Raw genomic sequence first — 22,210 nt, 5'->3', positions numbered from 1 at the left:
AATGAGGTTCCTCGCTTCATTTCCTCATTTAATGGCCACCAAAATTTCCGGATACCAATCCGTTGGACTATTGTGTCTGGAGTATTTTGGAAAGCAAGGTGACACTAAAAAATACCAAAGTATCGATCACCTCAAGCAAACCCTTCGCCGGGAATGGGCCAAAATACCGCAGAGCAACATTCGGGCAAACGTGTGACGGTTTCATTGGCCGTTTGAGGGGCATAATTCGTGCCAAAGGTAACCAATTAGAAAAGATCTAAACTTGTTCTAAAATTTGATGCTACTTCTGACATTTTTTGCTTCATTCAATAACATTTAAAAAAAATGTAAAAATTATGGCGTCTGACTTTGTTGCAGTTTTTTCATCTCACCCTGCATATAGAAATAAAGAAATATATTCCTTTTCATATTGTTTGCACTATTTAACGTTGCAAAACGACACCAATGAGTAGAATTTCACGTGAGCTCAACTATGTTGAGAAAATATATTATTTTCTTCAAATGTAGAACTACAATCATGACGAGGACTGCAAAATGATATTCCAATCTATTGAAAAGACCCCAATTATGCAAATAAATCAATGTTTAGTCTGTTTCCGGTCCGAATAATCATTCGTGTTTGAGTAGTCAATAATTGCATTTCTAAATAGTATTTATCACATTGCAATTGTTTTTTTAGTGTTCTCACAGTATTTTACAATACATTGCAAATATCTACTTCGGCTACAATTTTCCACAAATTAAAAAAAAAACGGGCTATAACATATTTTCATATCAATAATTCAAGACTTGTTCTTTTTGCACTTTTTAGGTCTTCCTTTTTTTATAAAATAAAAACTATTTATTTCTATTTAGTTTCATGGCTAATAATCCACAGGGATTGTCCATTAAGACATTGGTAAATTTATTAATTTTATTGACAAAAATTATTAAATCGAATACATGTAATACATTATTGAATCGATGTTTATTGAATACCAATAATTTTTGTTCTTAATTTGTTTCAATCAATAACGTCATGTTAAACAATTTTATATGAAAAAATTGGTAATGCCTAAAAGTATGCAGCAATATTGATCCACAATTTATTTACATGAAGAAATGTGTGTTACAACTCTTTTACATGTTCTGAAAAACTGAGAAAAAAACAAAGTAAAACTGCAGATTTTTGCATTGGATCCCCCGTCAATTTTTCACTACATAAATTAATTTAATTTACAGAACAGTGTTGGCATGTTTGTTCAGGATACCGTAGTATTTTTTGTTGCAAAATAGTCAAGCTTAATACCATTATTTTTTTTTATTTTATTTATCGAACGTTCCCTTGCCTCACATTCCCACCCCTGTCGACCGATTGGGCGACCTCCCTTTACGAAGGGATCGCGTACACATCATGATCCGCATTATAATGGGAATTTAGTAGGGAATTGAAAACCAGCTACAGTTTCTAATTCATCAGCTAGTTTGCCAAATAATAAAACATGTATTTTAATTGTTTAAAAATAAAATTATTCTAGATTTAATAACTTCTAAACTCATACCAAAATCTACATTACAGTACACAGAATTAAAGTCAACACACATTTTACTAAGAGGTTCGCCCATTGAATAATTCGTGCGGTGAAAATCAGTATATAATAATTGGTAGTATCTACTAGATCTAAACGGAACATTAATTCTAATATATGAGAATAGGAAATCTGAAGGTATATTACCATTTAATATTTTTAGTACAAACATGGAGTTCAACATAGTTCTGCTTTTAAGTGTATACAATCTAATTAATTTTAGCCTGCTAGCATAAAGGGCAAAACAAAATCACTATTCGAATGTAAACCTCCCTCGTAAGGCAAATAGCAGAAATTGTTTTTACACGGATTCTATTTTATCTGTGTATATTGCATATTGAGGATCCCATACAACAGAACCGTATTCTAATATAGGTCTAACAAGAGACGAAAATAACTGTTTTGTTATATATGGATCAGAAAATTCTTTGGCCCACCGTTTAACAAAACCTAAAACACCATTTGCTTTATTTACTATTGTTATTACATGGCTATTAAAATTTAATTTTGGATCCATCAAGATCCAATAAATGATAGTTGATAATGAATGACTGTCAATATTATATTGCAATATCAGAGAAGAAGATCTGGAGAAGCACATATGCTTACATTTGCTTAAACTTAACTCCATACTATTTAACCTGCACCATTGAAAAAGGCTATCTAAATCGTTTTGAAATAAACTAGCTTGTTTATCACAATTATGGGAAATGTATAATTTAACATCATCTGCGTACATTAACAATTTCGAGTAATTTATGGAATTAGGTAAATCGTTGATAAATAAAATAAAGAGGACTGGACCAAGGTGACTTCCTTCCTAGTTGCGATCTATCTTGTAAGTAAGATGATATCCATTTGACTAAGTTTGTGTTGAAACCCATATAAAATCGGTATAAATTGTATGAGTTTGTTTACGCTGAACAAATCCTTTTATTACTGTTGACGTAAATTGTATAAGATTTGTTGTAGTTGAAAGACCACTACGAAAACCATGCTGATATGGACTCAATACAGATTGAATTTTCACTGAAATTACTGCAGGAATTAAAAATCTGACACATTAGTAAGACTACCAGACTTATGTGAAGGTATAATATAAGATTTTTTTCCAGAAAGTAGGAAAGTGACCAAATTTAAGTGAATATTTAAATAATATACTTAAAGGAATTGCTAATGTTTCTGAACAATATTTAAAAATTATGTTAGGTATGCCATCCGGTCCTGGACTTTTAATGGATTTTAAACTATGGCGACTATTGGACACCTCCTGACGTTGTAGAAAAGGCATACTGATTTGATCAGCCTGTGATAACTTATAAGGATACGAATCTTTAATTTGGCAAGATGTACTGGAATAGGTTGTGGCAAAAAAATGTGCGAAACATTCAGCAATATCTGTGCCTGTGACAAATTCTTTATTTTTGTATTTCAATACTGAGGGCTTTGAGGAAACTTTTCGTTGTAGATTAACAAAATCATAAAAAGGTTTAGGATTGGATTTAAAATTATTTTTAATCTTGTCTAGGTAAAGATTATACAATCTACGAGACTCTAAAGTACGTTTAGATCTAGCAATAGAGTAATTAGTATAATCTATTGCTAAGCCTGATTTTTTATATTTACGAAAAAGCACATTTTTAGATTTTTTTAAACTTGATAACTCAGGGGTTATCCATGGATATTTATTTGAATTTTTAATTCTAGTAGTTGGAACACATTCCAGTTCAAGTCTATTTAAAATAACATAAACTTTATCAATTACATATTCCATATCTTTATGGCTGTTACACAGGCACACAGAAGCCCAATTTACAGAGGAAATGAGGGTGTTAAGTTTTCGAAAATTAGTTTTTATACCCTACAACACTATGTGTTGGGGGTATTATAAGTTTAATTGGGCCAAAAATTATGTAACACCTCGAAATATTGGTTTCCCACATAGGAAAGTATATATGGATCTTACTATACAATATATATGTACAATATATATGTAAAAGCATTGATCTTATTTATTCTGCTTGTAAATCAAGTACCGCTGGGCCGATGTTCACAATTCCCATCAATTCGGAATGGTCTCTTGATACAAAAGTATAAAATCTAAGAAAATCGCGGAAAAATATACCAATAAAGAATTGAATATCTTTTGTTTTATTTTTTTTTTTAATTTTTGTCATATTATTTATCGCATGCGATTTTTTCAATTTGACTTACATTTTTGAATTGTAAATCGACATAGAATTTCGCATCAGAAGAGAGTTAAGGACAGGGAAGAAGGCTAGCATTATAGATGATCATTGGATTATATTAAACTGTAAAATGGACCACAATTTTCGTGTGAAATCATTTTGAATACTTAAAACACTACGGAGAGCGTAAATATATAGGCAAATTCTCCGGGTCAAAAACGTAAGGGTTAGAGGTTGCCCTCTCAGGGATCTTTGATATTATTTCAAAAACGAAATCTTCCAAAATGGATTTGGATATAAGGGGACTTCGAACATATTGTAGTGTTGTAGAGTATCACATGGTCGGCCCCGCACGACTATAGCCTTTGCTTACTTGTTTTGTAATTAAGGACAGTTTTAAATGAGTCGGACTGACTTTCTTTAATTAAATAACTGTGAGTCATGGAGATATATAAAGTTGGGTGGTATATATCTTCAGGAGTGCATATTGGAGGAATTCTGAATATATCAAAATGCTGTGTTATATTTACAAACGCCAAATCAAGAATGTTGCCGTGGGGATTTTTCACACTGTTTATTTGATAAAGATTTAAGTCACAAAAACTATTTATAACATCAAATGTATACTGGGTCCTCTTCATTTCGGATGGCAAAGGAATCAAAGATTCAGAATCTGGTATTGGAAGCCACCTAATGGAAGGCATATCAAAATCACCCAGGATCAGGATGCGATCGGAATCTTTTATTTTTTCAGTGATTAAATTTACTGCTGATAAATGCTGATTATAAATGTCGAGTGAAGATAAAGGTGGAATATAAGAGCAAGTTTCAAACAATTTAGATTTGCCCAATTCAATGGAAACACCAACAAATTCTATATGAAGAAAATCATTTAGATCAATTAAATTAGTGGTATTTAATTGACTTTTATACAAACACGATCTTTTCTAAATATTTGATATTTTGAATATAAAATTTCACTATTTAATATAGATGTTTTTAACCAAGTTTTTATAAAAACAGCGTTTGTTTATTAGTGGAGAAAGATGGTAATGTTTACCAGGGGGTAAGGCGTGGTTTCGAAAAGAGCCACCAATCCTCATCAGTCCCTTCTTTTTTGTATGGAATATTCTCCCCAAGAGTTTTGTATGTTGAAAATAGGAATGAATGAAACATTCTTATAATTTAAATATATTTAGTTTAATCCATTGTATAGTGGTAAGGTAGAGCTACCAGCTGATTATAATTACAATTTAAGTGTGCCCGACTTCTGTCAATTTTGTGTATGTATTTATTGTTTTGAAAAATGAAAGATGAAAGACATGAAATTGAAAGATTGAACAGTTTGGATCATGTTGTTGAGAGAAAATCCAGGCATTTCATTCAATTTTCGCGCTATTTAACTCATTTTAAAAATGAGGAAAAAATGAAAACAACTTGTTGTATATAATTTTGAACGATTCTGACAGGAAGCAGGCATAGTATTAGTATTTCCGTAGTTTTACGAAGCTCTCCTACCTCCTTATTGCACTATGAGTTTAACCCATACCGCAATTACAGAAGTTAGAAAAAACCTACCCCATAAATATTTTTTATTTTTCTTTTGGTGCCCCTATTCTGTCAAAACATAAACAAAAAAATGAAAATAATTTAAAATTATTTCAAATATAGAGAAAACAGAAAATTATATTTTCCACGTTAAAGACAAACAAAATGTACAATTTTGGGACATAACATTTCTGCCTTATTATCGATTCAATTTTGTGAAGAGACCACAATATTCCATTCAAGTTTTGTGGTTTTCCCCAATATAAAAAAGTTTGTGAAAAAATGTTAATAAACAAAACCAATTGTTGAATGTTTAAAAAGTCTATTTGACATAATAAGGCTCCAGTACAGAGTTCATGTTTTATGCACTACTTACCCTCTTTCAAATCGTAAAACTCCATTATCAAATCTTCATCATCAGGCAATGCTTCGACCAGATCGACATCATGATGTTTTAATTCAAAATCAATTTGAGCGGGGAATATGATCATATCTAGTTAAAAACATGAAATCAAAATGTATTTGTTATTGCTAATTGTGTTATATCAAATGCATATAATCTGCATACTAACCATTTGCAAAATTATCGTCGGGGGCGAGCCAATTCTCGTTAAGTTCTTCACATACGGGAAGTAATTCGCCGTTGGGCGGCGAAATAGGCTCCATTTTGCCTTCCCAACACAGATCTTGAGGCAACGCTAATGATTCCATGGTTGTCATATTGTTCATGTCCGTGGATGATGTCATTAAAATTTAAAGATGTTTCAGATATTGATGTTAACGTAAGATGTAAATACAAGGGGCCTTGTCCTAATAAGACGCTTTCCGAAGCTGAGGGAGCCATGGCGGCTCTGTAATAAAACGAAAAATAAAAATTATTTTTGTGAATTTTGTTTTTGCCAAAAGGTCTTTATTGTTGTTTTTATAAAAACAACGTTTGTTTATTAGTGGAGAACGATGGTAATGTTTACCAGGGTGTAAGGCAAGGAATACCTAGGTTTCGGAAAGAGCCACCAATCCTCATCAGTTCCCTTGTTTTTTGTCTGGGATATTCTCCCCAGAAGTTATATTAAAAAATAACTTCTATGACATAAAACTTTTTTTACCCAAGTGACGAGGTTGTAAGCTCAATAGAGGAGGAACCAAATAATTAAATAAACTTCAACTTCTGGAAATCGCAAATAAGTTAGCATTTTCTACTCGTACATTCATATCCTTAAAATAAAAAAGTTGGCTATGTGTGCTGTTACCATTTTTGATAGTTTATTATTTATCATTTACATTGTGCATATCATTTGAAGTAAAAGAGTAATGGGAAGTACAGTGCAGAAAGCAATGGAATATTATTTTGTATTTCGTGCCAAACATTGGAGTCTTCATAAGATACCAATTAATAGTAGGACCCAATATTTCGAAAAAAAAAAAAAAAAAAAAAAAAACAAAATAGGACGTAAAATTCATATTTTTTAACATTTACTTGTCAAAAGAATGGTGTGAGTTTTGACTGGGCCGAATTGCAAATTCCCTTTAAAATGAGAAAAACTTAACTTTTGTCTGCATGAAAAATTTGCCAAAACTGGTACTGATATTGAACATTTAGCGAACACTAAGTCAAAGCCCAATTAACTAAAACAGTCTATGGAATTTGAATTTCGAGCATAATTTTTTCGTTTTAAAAAGCAGATTGTCTTGTTATTAACATTTTGTGTCCTTTGTGCGGTGCCGTCTAGAGTTTTTCAAATTCTAAATTAATATGTGTAAATATTAATATATGTAAATATTAAATCACAGTCTTTTTTGGTGGACTCTTTAGCTCCGTAGCGATGGAGGACGAAAAATTATGACCAATTGGATATTTGGGCGACTGAAACCCTAAAAATAAATAAAATAAGTTGCTAGATTTATATGGGTTCCATATAAAATAGTGAGTCTGTATTGAACAATTTCTGCAGTTTATTAAGCAAGAAAAACTGAAATTTGCTTATAAAACGCATTCAAAGTTTGTATGTGCTTGGAATCGGGAAAAGCTATAAAGCAGTCAGAAGGAAGTTGTAAAGAAAACTACCATCGAGGACCCATGATTACTATTAATACTAGACCAATGCAGACACATCATTAAATCGACTAGGAATTTGTATACTGATTTTTGGGGGGTATGAAAGTTATTTGGGTCTAAAAACTTTGTAATTTTTCAAAAATCTTTTACTATAGATCCCTGCAATGAACAAGCATTAAATTTGAGCTCTGTCAAGAAAATAATTAAATATTTAAAATTGGAGATTTTTACAAATTGACTGGACTATTTCTTGTGGATATTGGTGTTTGAAGGTCTGGAGCTGTGGCTTTTGGTGGAGTTGGTTTTTCTTCTCATCTTTTTAACCTGTTGCTGTGCATTTTCGTTTGGCGCTCTTTTTTTTATTCATTTGCATCTGCCAAGGTAATCCTGAAAATGCCGTCGCTATTGACCTGTAATGTTTGTAAGGATCATATTGCCAAATCCAAATATAAAATTGGTTGCAAAGGCTGTGCAAATTTTTTCCATTTGGATTGCGTTGGCATTTCTGAGGCTGAGGCTAAAATAAATAAGCAACTCAGATACACTTGTGTGTGCTGTGTTCGGGCTGCTGGTGGTAGTGGTGACGCTGGTGTGGTTGATCGCGGAACAAAAGCGAACACTGCAGTTGATGCATCTAGGGTTGGTGCCACAGCTGATGCTTCTTTGAATGGTGGTGATGGGACAGTTGGTGTGGCTGCGTGTGATTTTGTTGGGAATTCAGATGCTCTGCGAGAGCTGCAGGATAACTTGATTTTGTCTATGAAACAACAAATGGACACGTATATGGCTAGATGTCTGTCTGAATTCCGTACCAAAACTGATGCTCTGTTTGATCTTTATAATGCACAAATATCTGAGGTAAAGCGTGATGTGGTTGAGCTTAAAAAGGCCGTAGTTGAGTTGAAGATGACAGTCTCTGAAGTTAAAAGTACGGCTTTGTTAGCAGAAAAGAAACTTGCTGATAGGATTTCTGAGCTTGAGTCTTTTAACAATGTGCTCCAGCGAAGGCTTAACAGAGCTGATATCATTATAAGAGGTTTGCCGGAAAATATTAAAGACCTCAGGAGCTTTGTTGTTAAAGTTGCTAATTTGTGTAGGTTGCAACTATCTCATGGCGACATGCAGCAGTGCTGTTACATATCTGAACGTAGAGCGGTTTTGGTGAAGTTTAATTCTATTCAGACAAGAGATTCCCTTATCCGCCGATTTGTTAAAAGAGGGAAGGTAACCCTAAAAGAAGTTATGGAGAATTGTCTATTGGAGTCCCGTATCTACTTAAATGATCATCTTGTTAAATCGGCATCTAGTCTTGTCTTTGCCTGCAGAGGCCTGCTCAAGAAGAAGAAGATTAAGAAATTCAGGTTGTTAAATAGTGATGAACCTCAAGTTGAGGTAATACTTGGTGATGGAAGTAAAACAATTTTTGAGCGACAAGAGCTTCTTGAATTTGCTCGTAGTTGTCCTCTGCAACCGGGTGGTGCTCCGTTGGTTGGTGATATGCTGCTGGGAGTGTAGTCATGTAATGTAAATATTAATTTTGTTTTGATCTCATTGGCAATTTAATTGTTTTCTTGATGCAAATTATTGTTTATTTGTTCTAAATAATCTTTCATATTATTATTTATTATTTATTTTTTTTATTTATATATTTATATTTTTCAATTTTTAGTATAAGATGCGAAATCGAATTTACATAATTTTGCTCCCCAGCCCCTTTATTTGGTTTGATGTCACTTGATGATAATCTGGGACCCATAATTAATGACGCTCACTTTTTTAAACCCTTATTTGAGGGTTTGTCTGGTAAACTAACGTATGGCCACTTGAACTGCCAAAGTATTCGCCCATCGAGATTCAATAATAAAATTGATGAGCTTCGATCCTTGCTGGTTGGTAGTGGTATCAGCATTTTTGGTGTCACTGAATCTTGGCTTAATTCTGCACTCTCATCGAAATCGTTGGTTGTTCCAGGATATAAGCTGGTGCGGAGTGATCGTGTTGGTCGTGTTGGTGGTGGGGTATGTCTCTATATTGGTAGTGGCACTCCTTATAAGGTAGTTTTTCGTTCAAATAATTTTGGTGTTTGTGAGTCGGTGTGTGTTGAGTTGAATATTGGGGCATTGGTTTTGCTTGTGGCGGTAGTATATCTTCCCCATGGCGATGTTCAGTCTTTCTGTGATGTACATGAGAGTTTGTTTGATCGCTTCTCTAATATCATTGTCCTTGGTGATTTTAACTGTAATTTATTTGTGTCTTCGAACTCTGTTTCGATGAGAGGATTATGCAGATCATTGGGGCTAACTATTGTGCATAACATGAAACCTACCCATTATGATTTGGCCCAAAACTCTACCTCGTTAATTGATTTTTGCCTTACTAGTGATAATTTGTCCTTGGGTTTCTCGTCTCAGGGTCGATGTCCTGGTATATCACACCATGCCTTTGTTTTTGGTTCGCTTAACCTGCCTGTATTTTCAGAGGAGAGATTTATTGAGTATCGTAACTTTGGCCGAGCGGATTGGTTGGGCATTTTAAATTTCATATCTGATTTTGACTTCAACCCCTTATATTCCACTTCTGATGTGAATTGTCAACTTTCACTATTTGATTTGTTGTTTAACGCGCTATTGTCTTTCGTTCCTGTTTCGGTTCGTAAGGTCAACCCCAGGAATGATGCATGGTTGGAATCTGATGTGGTAAAATCGGCACGGATGTTTAGAGATCTTGCGTACTTTGAGTGGCGCAAGCGACCTATGGAGGGTAATAGAATAATATATTGTATGTATAGGAATCGTTGTAAGGCTGTGATGAGGAATGAGAGGCGTAAGTACTATAATGATTTCTTTGGTCGTATGAATAATAATCAGCTGTGGAAATCTCTAAAGTCGTTTGGTGTTTTGGGTAGTGATAATGAAGCTCCACCAATTGATGTCAATGCTGCTAATCATTATTTTTCCGGTGGGAATCCTGGTTTTGTGGGTGAGCGTGGTCAGTCTTTTTATAGTGAGGGTCATGTGGGAGATGATGTTTTTCGGTTTTATTGCATATTTTATTCTGATGTTGTAAGGTCATTAAATAAAATTAAGTCGGGAGCTGTGGGGGTTGATGGCGTGCCAGTAAAGTTTTTTAAACTTATATTTCCATACATTTCCTGTCATTTCCTGCATTTTGTTAACTCGATTTTTATGACATCTACTTTTCCTCGGGCGTGGAAGGTTGCACGAATTGTTCCTGTGCCGAAAACTGGTGAATCATTTGATTTGCCGAATCTGCGTCCCATTAGCATTCTACCTGCTATGTCAAAAGTCGTTGAGCATATTATTAAAGAAGCGATTGTTGACTTCCTTGATGATCGTAGGCTATTGAGTAGTTCTCAGTTTGGTTTTCGGCGACGATGTAGTACGACCACGCACTTATTATATCTTACTGACATGATTAGAGATGTATTTAATTCATCGGATGTTGGGTTATTATTGGGCCTTGACTTGTCAAAGGCTTTTGATTCGATCAACCATTCCCTTTTACTTGACAAGCTGAGGTTTAAGTTTGGTTTTTCATCTTCTGCGTGTCGTTTAATGGCTTCATATTTGGAAGGTAGGTCTCAGTTTGTTGTTCATTTGGGTGTTTCGTCTGAAGTTTGTAGTGTCCAATGTGGAGTCCCGCAAGGTTCTGTACTGGGACCGTTGTTATTTATTATGTTCATTAATGACATTGTGCACTCAGTTGTTGATGACAGGTGTTGTCTGTTTTTGTATGCAGATGATATTCATGTTTTCTTCAGAGAGGCTGATATTGCTGGGTTGGAAGGGTTGGTTAATTCTATTGTTTTGTCTCTTTCGTCGTGGATTTCGCTAAATGGCCTTATGATTAATTGGAATAAAACTAAAGCTATGCTGTTCAATGATCATGGTAATGGTGGTTCTCTTAATATTACTGTGGGTTCTGTGTTAGTGAAATTTGTTGATGAAATGAAATGTCTTGGTATTATAATTGATCGGAAGTTGGACTTTAAGAGACACATTGATTCCTTGCTTTGTCGCATAAGGTTTCAGCTGCGGAGGCTGTATTGTCTTAATGCTTATTTGTCTTGTCATGTTAGGAAGAGAGTGGTTGTATCCTTGCTGCTATCGCAGGTAAATTATTGTCTAGAGGTAGTCTCCGGTACTACTTCTTCTCAAATGCAACGTATCCGTAGGGCGGTAAATTCGATTGTTCGCTATGTGTATGGCTTGCGTCGTGGTGATCATGTTTCTTGTTTTGTTAATGATCTCCTGGGATTGCCATTTAGCAGCTACGTTGATCTTCGTATTCTTCAATTTCATTACAGTGTTATGTGCAATTTTGACTCGCCTCTTCGTGAGAACTTTGTGTTTTGTAGATCATCTCGAAATCCTCAATTGTTGTGTCCAAGGTTTTCGTCCTCCATTGGTGAGAGATCATTTGTGGTTAGGGCGGTGAGATTGTGGAATCAGCTTCCTTTGGCCTTACGTACTTTTGCCCATACCAATTATCTGTTTAGGGTTAAAGTAATTGAATACCTTCGCCTAAATATGTAGGCTATGTTTTTGTAGTGGTTGCGTCGGTTTATTATGGGTTTTTCTTTTTGTTTTTCTTTTTGTTTGGGCTGGGGAGCCACTATATTATCTTCTTAATTTTATTTGTAGGGTATAATGTGAGTTACTATTTATACTCTGTTTTGTGAGTAATAAAATAGTTATCTCTTATTTTTAGCTCGTTTCTGCTACACTTTTTCACTGCTCTACTAGACTATTGTTTAGTTGGTGATGGTGAATCGAGGTGTAGGGTTCGAGCTTCTCGTGAATTATTAAGATAAATTATTAGGTTTAATATGTTATTTGTTAAGTTTGAATTAATCATTGAATTTGTATTATGTTAGGGTATTGTAGATAGATAATATAAGTTATGGGCCCTGTGGGCTTATTTATATTTATTTGTAAGGTAAATAAATGAAATGAAATGAATCAAGGTAAAAATAGCCAAGGCAGGGTTGTTTTTACTATTCTAGAGTTGTTTTAAGCTTCAGCGCAAAATATTTACTTTTGCAAACATTTACTTTACAAACTGTATGTGATAGGACAACCTTGAATTCTTAACGGTATCTCTTGAGCTTAGCCAATGTTAAATGCCAAACTCAACTTCAGAGTCACGTTTAAATAATAATAACACACGTATGTTTGTACGAGTGTATGTGTATGAACGTGTAAAGGTTATTTTGGTCGTATCTGAATACTAAAAAAGTCAACCAAACATATTTTTGTTCGTCAAGATGAATTTGATCGCGTTTCCATCATAAATTTCTATTAACTTACAGTTTTGGTTAATAAAAATTTATAATGGAAATAAGAAGCAAAGTCTATCTGTCGGGCGGACAGATAGACTATTTGACGCATGGTAGGTGTCAACCATGGTAAAATGATATCAAGGTAGGGCTATGATACCATATGATTTCATTTTTTTTATTTTCTTGGCTTAATATGTCATATTTATTTGTTTATGTATGTGTTTTCTTCTCAATAACAAAAAAAAATGTTCAGAAAAAATTCAAATTCGGATGTTTTCAAAATGTTTATTTCTGACATTACAAGCCAAACAGGTAGACCTCTATACTTGCAATTTTTTCAAAGTTGGCCTACCTTCTCTTCATTGTACCAGGATGCCAACCTTACCCCTACAACGGAACAACTCTATTTTAGTAGAAACTCCTCGATTTTCTCGAATTTTTTTTACCAGAGATTGTTGTTTTTACCCTGATTCCGGGAACTATTTTTTCCTAGGGGGAGGGACATGGGACACCGACTAGACACGGACGGCCGTAGCCGGTTGAACGTACCTAGAAAATAATATCTCTGGACCCAGAAAAGGTATTAGGACAAATTGTAGCATTTTGGAAAGGTTATAATATAAATAATTTGGCATCACTTTGGTTGACCCCCATAATGGGCCCTTTTTCGACTTTTTGGGGGTTTCATAAAAAATACGGGTCCAAAAAATCGATAATTTGACTATAACTTCCGAACCGCATAAAAATTCCCCATCATGTAACCACTTGTTGGACTAGTCCGGGACTAGTCGGGATCCTGAACCCGGACTTTCGGGTCAAAAATAAAAAGTTTCCCGAGAAAAATAGTTTCCCGGGATCAGGGTAAAAATATCTACCACTAAAAAAATTAAAAAAGAACTAAACAAGAGTTATGCCGTTTATTTAATAAAAAAAAATTATTTCTTATTATATAAACGTGCGTTCAAAAGCTAAAGAAAATCGAAACAAGTTCTTTTTCGCTTTGCGAAAAATTGGTCGAAAATATGTAGGTGTTTTTTTTTTTTTCTTCTTTAAATCATTACAACAAAACCATATGGTTGGTGGAACAAAAACAGCCACCACCACCCAGTCCCAGCCGTAAAAACAAAAAATAACAAAAATATTGTTGATAACAGCAACAGCACCTACAGGCAGACTGATAAGAAAGAACTTAGTATTGAACTTGAATGTTCAAACGTTTTGCGAATGGCCCTTTCCAAGCAGAGAACCGCGAAGACAAAGTAAACAAAGGCATGCGTCCGTTCATTCTATTGCCAAATGTCGTTATATAAAATACAAATAAACCCTTTCCAGAATAACAAATCATCAACATACACGCGCAAATATTTAAGGGGGGGCTATTAACGTGAATGACGGAGCACTTTAGTAACAGTAACAGCGCTGCCACGTTAACATACATACAAACTTGTCCACACTCCACACGCAGAAAGATACTATCAAATGAACAACAAAAATAAGCGAGCTGGTAACAATTGCAATGCGTTGGCATCTATTGTCTGTGGCTGGAAATAGGCTAAACAAAACAAAACACCTAAAAACTGGTATGGTGTATGGTAGCACAAATCTGCCAACCAAACTGTGCATTTTGAGCCAAAACTCCACAGTTTGAAAAGCACTGGTTGCACACACATTATGGTATTGCGTCAGTCATCCGTTGCCACAACTTTCTCTCTTTATTTGCATTCACAGCCATACACGTTGTACAAGCCAAGCTACACATGTTGATGTTTCATATTTCCACGAAATAGAATAAAAACAAACGACGGAATGAATTTCACCAGAATTTCCCCTTACCCCTTCTAAATTCAGCGATCAAACACAAACGATACCACACACACATACACATACGCAATAACCAATTCGTAATCGTGTTATGCCAGTCACTAAAATATTTATATATTTGGCAAAAAAAAAAAATACCTGCTGTATTCTTTTCTAGACACTCAGATACGGAAATATCATTGAGTTAAAAACCTATTAATTCCTGCCCTGGGAAGATACTTACGCTTTTTTATAATCATTTTCGTAGAATGTTTTAAACTTTTGGGGCACTGGTGCCTTTTTTGTTTGCTTAGTTGCAAAATCCGACTATATATCCATTTTCACCGAAATATAAATGCAAAAAACACGGGCAAATATTCAATCTTTTTACGTTTCATTGGGGAAAATGACTGAGAAGGCAAATCATCAAATAGCTCAGTTGAACCAATCTTATTCACGCCAGTGCTGAAAAGTACCAAATTTACATTTTGGGTACACATGGCCGTCACTATAATTGGCCTAAATCAAAGCGTTTGACGCAAGGTGTGTTCACATTTTGGCCAGGGTAGCAACAACATATCGTCGCTTGTGAACACTTCAACAATTAGTTAAATTAGATAATATTGACATATCAGAGTTTTTTTGTGCGCAAACCCTGACATTTTTAAGGAAAGCCATATATCCATCAAACATGTTGTACAAATGAAATCGTTTGGATTGTCAATTCCTTTGAATATTCGCACATTATATAGCGCATCTTAAGGTGAGAATGAACAGAATCTGTTTTTTCTGGCATAAAGTTGTAGATACATTTTATAATACATTTTTTTGAACGTTCCCACGCCTCACATTCCCACCCTTGATGACCGAGGGGGCGACCTCCGTTTACGTAGGGATCGCGAACTCAGCAGATTCCGCATCATAATATGAATTTAGTAGGAAATTAGGAAACCAACAACAGAATCTATTTCATCAGCTAGTATATAGATAATACAACATATAGATTTAATAATTTAACAAGTAAAAAAGTAGTAAGTTTGGCCGGGCCAAACTTTGAATACCCTCCACCATTTGAAACGAATTAGAAAAAAAAAAAAATTAAAATCCATTAAAAATTCAGTTAAAATCTTTAAAATAACTAATATCGGAAGGTGCCGATATATGGGAGATATACGATATTGTGGACCTATATAGACAAATCTATGTCTGGGGGTAAAGTACTCAGAAGGGACTCCTAAACAATTCCATTAAAAATGTGGCTAAAATCCTCAAAATACCGAATATCGAGGGGTACCGTTATATTGGGGCTATCTTCCAAGGGATAAAGTACTCACAAGGAACTCCTTGTGTAGAATTTCAGACAATACCATTGGAAAATGTGGCTTAAATCATCAAAATACCGAATATCGGGGAGTACCGCTATATGGGGGGTATACGATATCGTTAAACTATAAAGACAATTCTCTGTCAGGGGGTAAAATGCTCAAAAAGAAATCCTTGTGTAGAATTTCAGGCAATTCCGTTGAAAAATGTGGCTAAAATTATCAAAATACCGAATGTCTCGGGGTACCGTTATATGGGGGCTATTCGATATCGTGGACCTATATAGACAATTCTCTTTCAAGTGGTAAAGTACTCACAAGGAACTCCTTGTGTGGATTTTCAGACAATTCCGTTGAAAATGTGGCTAAAATCATCAAAATAGCGAATATCGGGAAGTACCGTTATATGGGGGCTACACGATATCGTAGGCCTATATGGACGATTCTCTTTCAGAGGGTGAAGTGCTCAAAAAGAACTCCTTGTGTAGAGTTTCAGACAATTCCATTAAAAAATGTGGCTAAAATAATCAAAATGCCGAATATCGGGGGTACCGTTATATGTGGTCTATACGATATCGTGGACCGATATAGCCCATATTCGAACTTGACCTGCCTGCAGACAATAGACATATCTGTGCAAAATTTTAGCTTCCCATCTTAATTCGTTTTGACTGTAGCGTAATTAAAACAGACGGAGAGACAGACGGACGGACGGACATGGCTAAATCGTCTTCGAATTTTACGCTGATCAAGAATATATATACTTTGTTGCATGGTAGAAGAATATAGGTAGACACATCGACACAGCCGCTGGGACAATGAACTGTCAAACCAATATTGGAATGGAAAATGTTGAATGAAAAATTATTTAATTTGTAAAAATTGTTGAAAGACGCGAATTATAATAGCCTCCGAATGACGTCGAATAAAAAAACATATAAAAATCCACTTATATTTGAAAAAATATTTAAAATGTTTTGACATATCAATGTTCCCAAGCGTTGATGCATCTACCTGTATTTTTCTACCATGCTTTGTTGGGTCTAAAATGATTATTTCGATGAGTTACAAAACGAACTTAATATACCCTCCATACCATGGTAGAAGAATATAGGTAGATGCATCAACGCTTGCGAACATTGATATGTCAAAATTTTAAAATTGTTTTTATCAAAAATAAGTAGATTTTTATATATTGTCTTATACGATGCAAATCGGAGGTTGTTACAATCATGGTACAATGATATCAAGGTAGGGCAGAACAACCATATGATTTTATTTTTTTATTTTCTTGGCTTAATATGTCATATTTTATGTTTATGTATGTGTTTTCTTTTCAATAACAAAAAAATTGTTCAGAAAACATTCAAATTCGTGTGTTTTCCAAATGTTTATTTCAACGTATGTATCGACAAAATCTAGAGTTTTTGTAGCGGAATAATCCTTTAGAGATATATAGTACATGATTTTGAAAAGAAGTGTTGACCTTTCATTCAATTATCGCGGTTTTCAATTATTTATTCAAAATAAATGCAACAAGTTGTTTGATTTTTTATTGTTTTGATACTAATTCTGACATTACAAGCCAAACAGGTAGACCTCTATACTTGCAATTTTTTCAAAGTTGACCTACCTACCTACCTACCTTTTTACAAATTTGACAGTTCATTGTCCCAGCAGCTGTGTCGAAGAGACTACCTATATTCTTCTACCATGCTCCATACTATGTATGGTGGAGGGTATAAAAACTCATACCAAAACCTACATTTCAGTACCCAGGTACAACAAAAAGGTATGGCATAGCTATCAGCTGATTATAATTTTTTCCTGAGACTGACCGACTTCTGTCAAATTTGTTTTGATATATTTTGTTTTGAAAATATGAAAATATATTTTAATTTAATGAAAAAGAAAATATTTGTAAAAAAATGATACCATTTCAATTGATAAACAAGTAAAAAAGCTGTAAGTTCGGCCGGGCCGAACTTTTAATACCCTCCACCATTTGGTACAAAATTTGGCAATTTCCAAAAAATAGAATCCGTTAAAAATTCTGTTAATATCTTAAGAATTCCGAATGCTTATACGACGACGTGGGCCTGCATAGGCAAGTTTTGTCATAAGTTATTACAATATTTAAATGCGAAACTTGAAGAAAAATCTGTTTATAATGTAGCTAAAATCATTAAAATACCGTATATGGGGGGTACCGTTATATGGGGGTTATACGAAGACGTGGACCTGCACAGACAATTTTCTGGCATGGGCTGAAGTATCCATTACGACCTTCACATGCCGTATTTGAAACAATCCCGGTAAATAATGTCGCTAAAATCATTAACATACCAAATATCGGGGGGTACGGTATATGGGGGCTATATGAAGACTTGGACCTATATGGCCCATTTTCTGTTTTATGCTGCAGTATCTATTACGAACTTCAAATACCAAATTTGGAACGATTTCGCTAAATAATGTCGCTAAAATCATCAAAATACCGAATATCGGGGGTTACCGTTATATGGGGGCTATATGAGGACGTGGACCTACATGGCTCATTTTTTGACTTAGGATTACGAATCCATTACGAACTTCAAATACCAAATTTGGAACGATTTCGTTAAATAATGTCGCTAAAATCATCAAAATACCGAATATCGGGGGGTACCATTATATAGGGGCTATACGAAGACGTGGACCTACATAGATTATTTTCTGTCTTAGGCTGTAGTATCCATTACGAACTTGAAATGCCAACTTTGAAACGATTCCGGTATACAATGTCGCTAAAATCATCAAAATACCGAATATCGCGAGGTACCGTTATATGGGGGCCATATGATTTCTTGGACCTACATGACCCATTTACGAACTTAACCTGCCTACTGGCAAAATATACATGTTTGCAAAATTTTAGCCTTCTATCTGTATTTGTTCGAAAGATAGCGTGATTACAACAGACAGAGAGACAGACGGACATGGCTAAATCGTCTTAGAATTTTAGAATTTTTTTTTTTCCAAAATTGGTTTGACAGTTCATTGTCCCAGCAGCTGTGTCGATGCTTCCACCTATATTCTTCTACCATGCTACTAGATCTAAACGCAACATTAATGCTGGTAAGATTAGGAAATCTGAAGGTACATTACCATTAATTATTTTAAGTACCAACATAGAGTTCATTATAATACGTCTGCTTTTAGATGTAGGTAATCTTATTAATTTTAGCCATAACAGTACCATTTTCTAATATAGGTCCAACAGGGGTCGTAAATAACTGGTCGCTATAAATTGATCAGAAAAATCCTTGGTCCAGGGTTTCACAAAACCTAGAACACCATTTACTTTATTTGCCACTGTTATTACATGGCTATTAAAATTTAATTTTGGACCATCAAAAGACCAACATCGACAAATGATTCTACAGTTGATAATAAATAACCGTCAATATTATATTGCTACATTAGAGAAGATCGGGAGAAGTATATGTTTACATTTGCTTAAATTTAAATCCCATGGTATAATTATTACAGGTAACAGCAAGTCCCAGCTGATTTGACTCTATAGTAATACTGGTGTCAAACTTGATATAACGTTTTGTGATTTATAGTACGTTTACGTTGTATATGATTTAGAAAACCCAGTCGGTTTAAATTGCCTATTCCATTACATACACCTCAAATAAATCTGCATAAATAATGTTAACCCAGAAAAAAACTGTAACGTAAACATGTCTTTAATTCCATTTCTTGATATACAATAGGTATACCCTTTTCATACCCTCCACCATACATAGTAGTATCGAAATAATAATTGTAGACCCAACAAAGTATATATATTCTTGATCAGCGTAAAATTCTAAGACGATTTAGCCATTTCCGTCCGTCCGTCTGTTTTAATCACGCTACAGTCAAAACGAATAAGGATAGGAAGCTAAAATTTTGCACAGATCTGTATTTTGATGATTTTAGCCACATTTTTCAATAGAATTGTCTAAAATTCCACACAAGGAGTTTCTTGTGAGTACTTTATCCGCTGAAGGAGAATTGTCTATATAGGTCCACCATATCGTATAGCCCCCATGTAACGGTACCCCCCGAAATTCGGTATTTTTATATTTTTAGCCACATTTTTCAACAGAATTGTCTTAAAATCCATACAAGAAGTTCCTTGTGAGTACTTACTCTCCTGGAAGAAAATTACCTATATAGGTGAACGATATCGTATATCCCCAATACAACGGTACCCCCCGATATTCGATATTTTGATGATTTTAGCCACATTTTTCAACCGAATTGTCTCAAATTGTACACGAGGAGTTGTGTGTGAGTACTTTACCCCCAGACATAGATTTGTCTATATAGGTATACAATATCATATATCGCCTCAATATATCGGCACTTTCCGATATTCAGTATTTTTAAGATTTTAGCTGAAATGGATTTTAGTTTGTTTTTTTAATGTTCTAATTCGTTCCAAATGGTGGCGCGTATTAAAAATTCGGCCCAGCCGAACTTACTGTTTTTTTACTTGTTTGATATAAAATTTCAGTTCAGGGCCTCAATTCTTGTTCTGTGAAAATGTGAACTGACAATTTTTATAAAGGAAATAAATGTCAAATAAAAATTTTATAAAGAAAATATTTTTCAATTCATATTTTCATAGAACAAGAATCCAGCCCAGGTCAATGTGAACATATTTTATGCCCAATAATAGAAAAAATAGCTGATGTACTTAACAAAACTCCAAAGGCGATGGTTCGGAAACTTTTTTATCTAACGTGGTGTTTGCGGTTAAGGAACAGCAACCTTAACCGCAAAAACCACGTTAGATAATATATTCGTATATTTCATGTTTCCTAAAATTGCAAAATGTAGAATACTTTATGTATGTATGCTGATTGGTTTCAACTTGAAAGGCATGTTGCCTTTTCCACGATTTTCTAGCGATTGCTTGAAGTGTTGAGAGATTGGGACCAACAGGTAACAACTATACATTCAGGGGAATGATGTGAAAGCATTAAAATTTAATATTTTAAGAACTATTCTTCTGCATTTTCAATTTAATAATCAGAATTCCAAAAATGTATATTTTTGAAATTAAAATAATTTATTGAAAATTAATTATTTTTTTTACATTTTTGGACACATAACTTTGACACTTGTATTACTTACAAAAACAAATGTGTATGTGGTTGTTATTACAAATGTTGTACAACAACACTTTTTCTACAATGTTTAAATCTATACAATTTAACCTAGGCCATTGAAAAGGATATCTAATTCGTTTTGAAGTAAGGACTTAAGGTGAGAATACATGAAACGCTTTCTTGGCTGGCTTAAGTCATCGGCTGGCTTCTTCGGAAAAGAACAAAGGAGCGTGGCGCCAAAATCCAACTTAGTCAACATAAGACTCCTTTTATTCCTCTACAAAGAAGCCAGTCGATGACTTAAACCAGTAGAAAAAGCTTTGTATGTATTCTCACCTTTAGACTTAGAAAAACTCATTGCAGATAATGGACAACACCCAACTAAACAAGAGACATAACATAAAGACTTTTTTTAATCAAATGCTGTGTTAGGTCTAAACTTAAACTGGATTGTTGCTAACGGACCATAGCATAACTGATGTAGATGTAGAGCTCATCATCCTGTAGCTAATGCTCTGTTCCAGATCTTGCAAGAATCTACAGGGTTGTCCATGTTCGACGGACCCATCTGGCAACGCCATAACTTTGACACATCGCATAATGACATACCGCGTTTGAAGCGTCAGTCCAAGCAGATTTTTATTATGAACCAATACACGCCACGCGAAATAGTTGAAGAAGAAGTCAATTGTGAAAACTCAACGTGCTTTTAAAACATTAAAAAATGTGAGAAGTGCGCCTTCTAAGAACACCAATAAGCGTTTATACGAAAAATTTTCGACTGGTAAGGCTCTTTCTAATCCGAAGAGGCCATATAAAAATCGACCAAGGCGATCGGCCGAGAATATCGCTGCCGTACGAGCCAGTGTTGAGAGGTACCCAAGAACATCCCAAAAACGCCGTTCTCAGCAGTTGGGCATGGCTCGGTCCACTTTACAACGGATTATTCGCATTGATTTGCATTTGTTCCCGTACAAAATTCAATTGACGCAAAGAATGGAATGGGCCCAAAGAATCATGGGTCCGTCGAATATGAGCAACCCTGTACTAGTTATGCAATTTTTTCGATATAATAAAGGGAAAATAATGATGCAATGAAATAAAGGTCACCTCATTTCAAATTTGCATTCCCAGCTCTGCATTTTCTGTAATTTACCTTGTCAAATTTCAATGCATAAAAAACAGTTCCCATCTCTGATTTTGCGTATATACTATGAATTTATTAAAAAAATTTTGACAATGAAATGTTGTTAAATGTATAAATTTCAAAAAATTGTA

General features: G+C 34.5%; 2 protein-coding genes across 3 annotated transcripts in view; one reads left to right on the top strand and one right to left on the bottom strand.

The window, feature by feature from the left end:
- LOC101900076 (activating transcription factor of chaperone) overlaps positions 1-14,885 on the bottom strand; it is a 40,624-nt gene extending 25,739 nt beyond the window's left edge. Inside the window, exons 1-3 of the mRNA XM_005179098.4 lie at positions 14,708-14,885; positions 5,878-6,156; positions 5,682-5,798 (exon numbers count right to left, since the gene is read on the bottom strand). Coding sequence (XP_005179155.1) covers positions 5,682-5,798; positions 5,878-6,052 — 292 coding nt within the window. The 5' untranslated portion in view covers positions 6,053-6,156; positions 14,708-14,885. The remainder of the gene's footprint in view (positions 1-5,681; positions 5,799-5,877; positions 6,157-14,707) is intronic.
- On the top strand, positions 7,498-10,368 carry LOC131805011 (uncharacterized). 2 transcript variants are annotated; one of them, XM_059128243.1, is made up of 2 exons: positions 7,498-8,880; positions 9,031-10,368. In XM_059128243.1, exon 1 carries the CDS (start codon positions 7,755-7,757, stop codon positions 8,874-8,876), a length of 1,122 nt encoding a protein of 373 aa, XP_058984226.1. In that variant the 5' UTR covers positions 7,498-7,754; the 3' UTR covers positions 8,877-8,880; positions 9,031-10,368. The 2 variants fall into 2 exon arrangements, with proteins under 2 accessions (XP_058984226.1, XP_058984225.1); XM_059128242.1 differs by having other exon boundaries at positions 7,498-8,885.
- Positions 14,886-22,210: the final 7,325 nt, after the last annotated feature.

This window comes from Musca domestica, unplaced genomic scaffold (genome assembly GCF_030504385.1).
Source record: "Musca domestica strain aabys unplaced genomic scaffold, Musca_domestica.polishedcontigs.V.1.1 5, whole genome shotgun sequence".
In the NCBI taxonomy this organism is placed as follows: domain Eukaryota; kingdom Metazoa; phylum Arthropoda; class Insecta; order Diptera; family Muscidae; genus Musca; species Musca domestica.
The sequence above is the reverse complement of the archived record's forward strand: the minus strand, read 5'-3'. Positions and strand labels throughout refer to the sequence as shown.

What these genes read in the sequence shown, in the direction of transcription:
- LOC131805011 (XM_059128243.1), top strand. Translation starts at nt 7,755, where the DNA reads ATGCCGTCGCTATTGACCTGTAATGTTTGTAAGGATCATATTGCCAAA.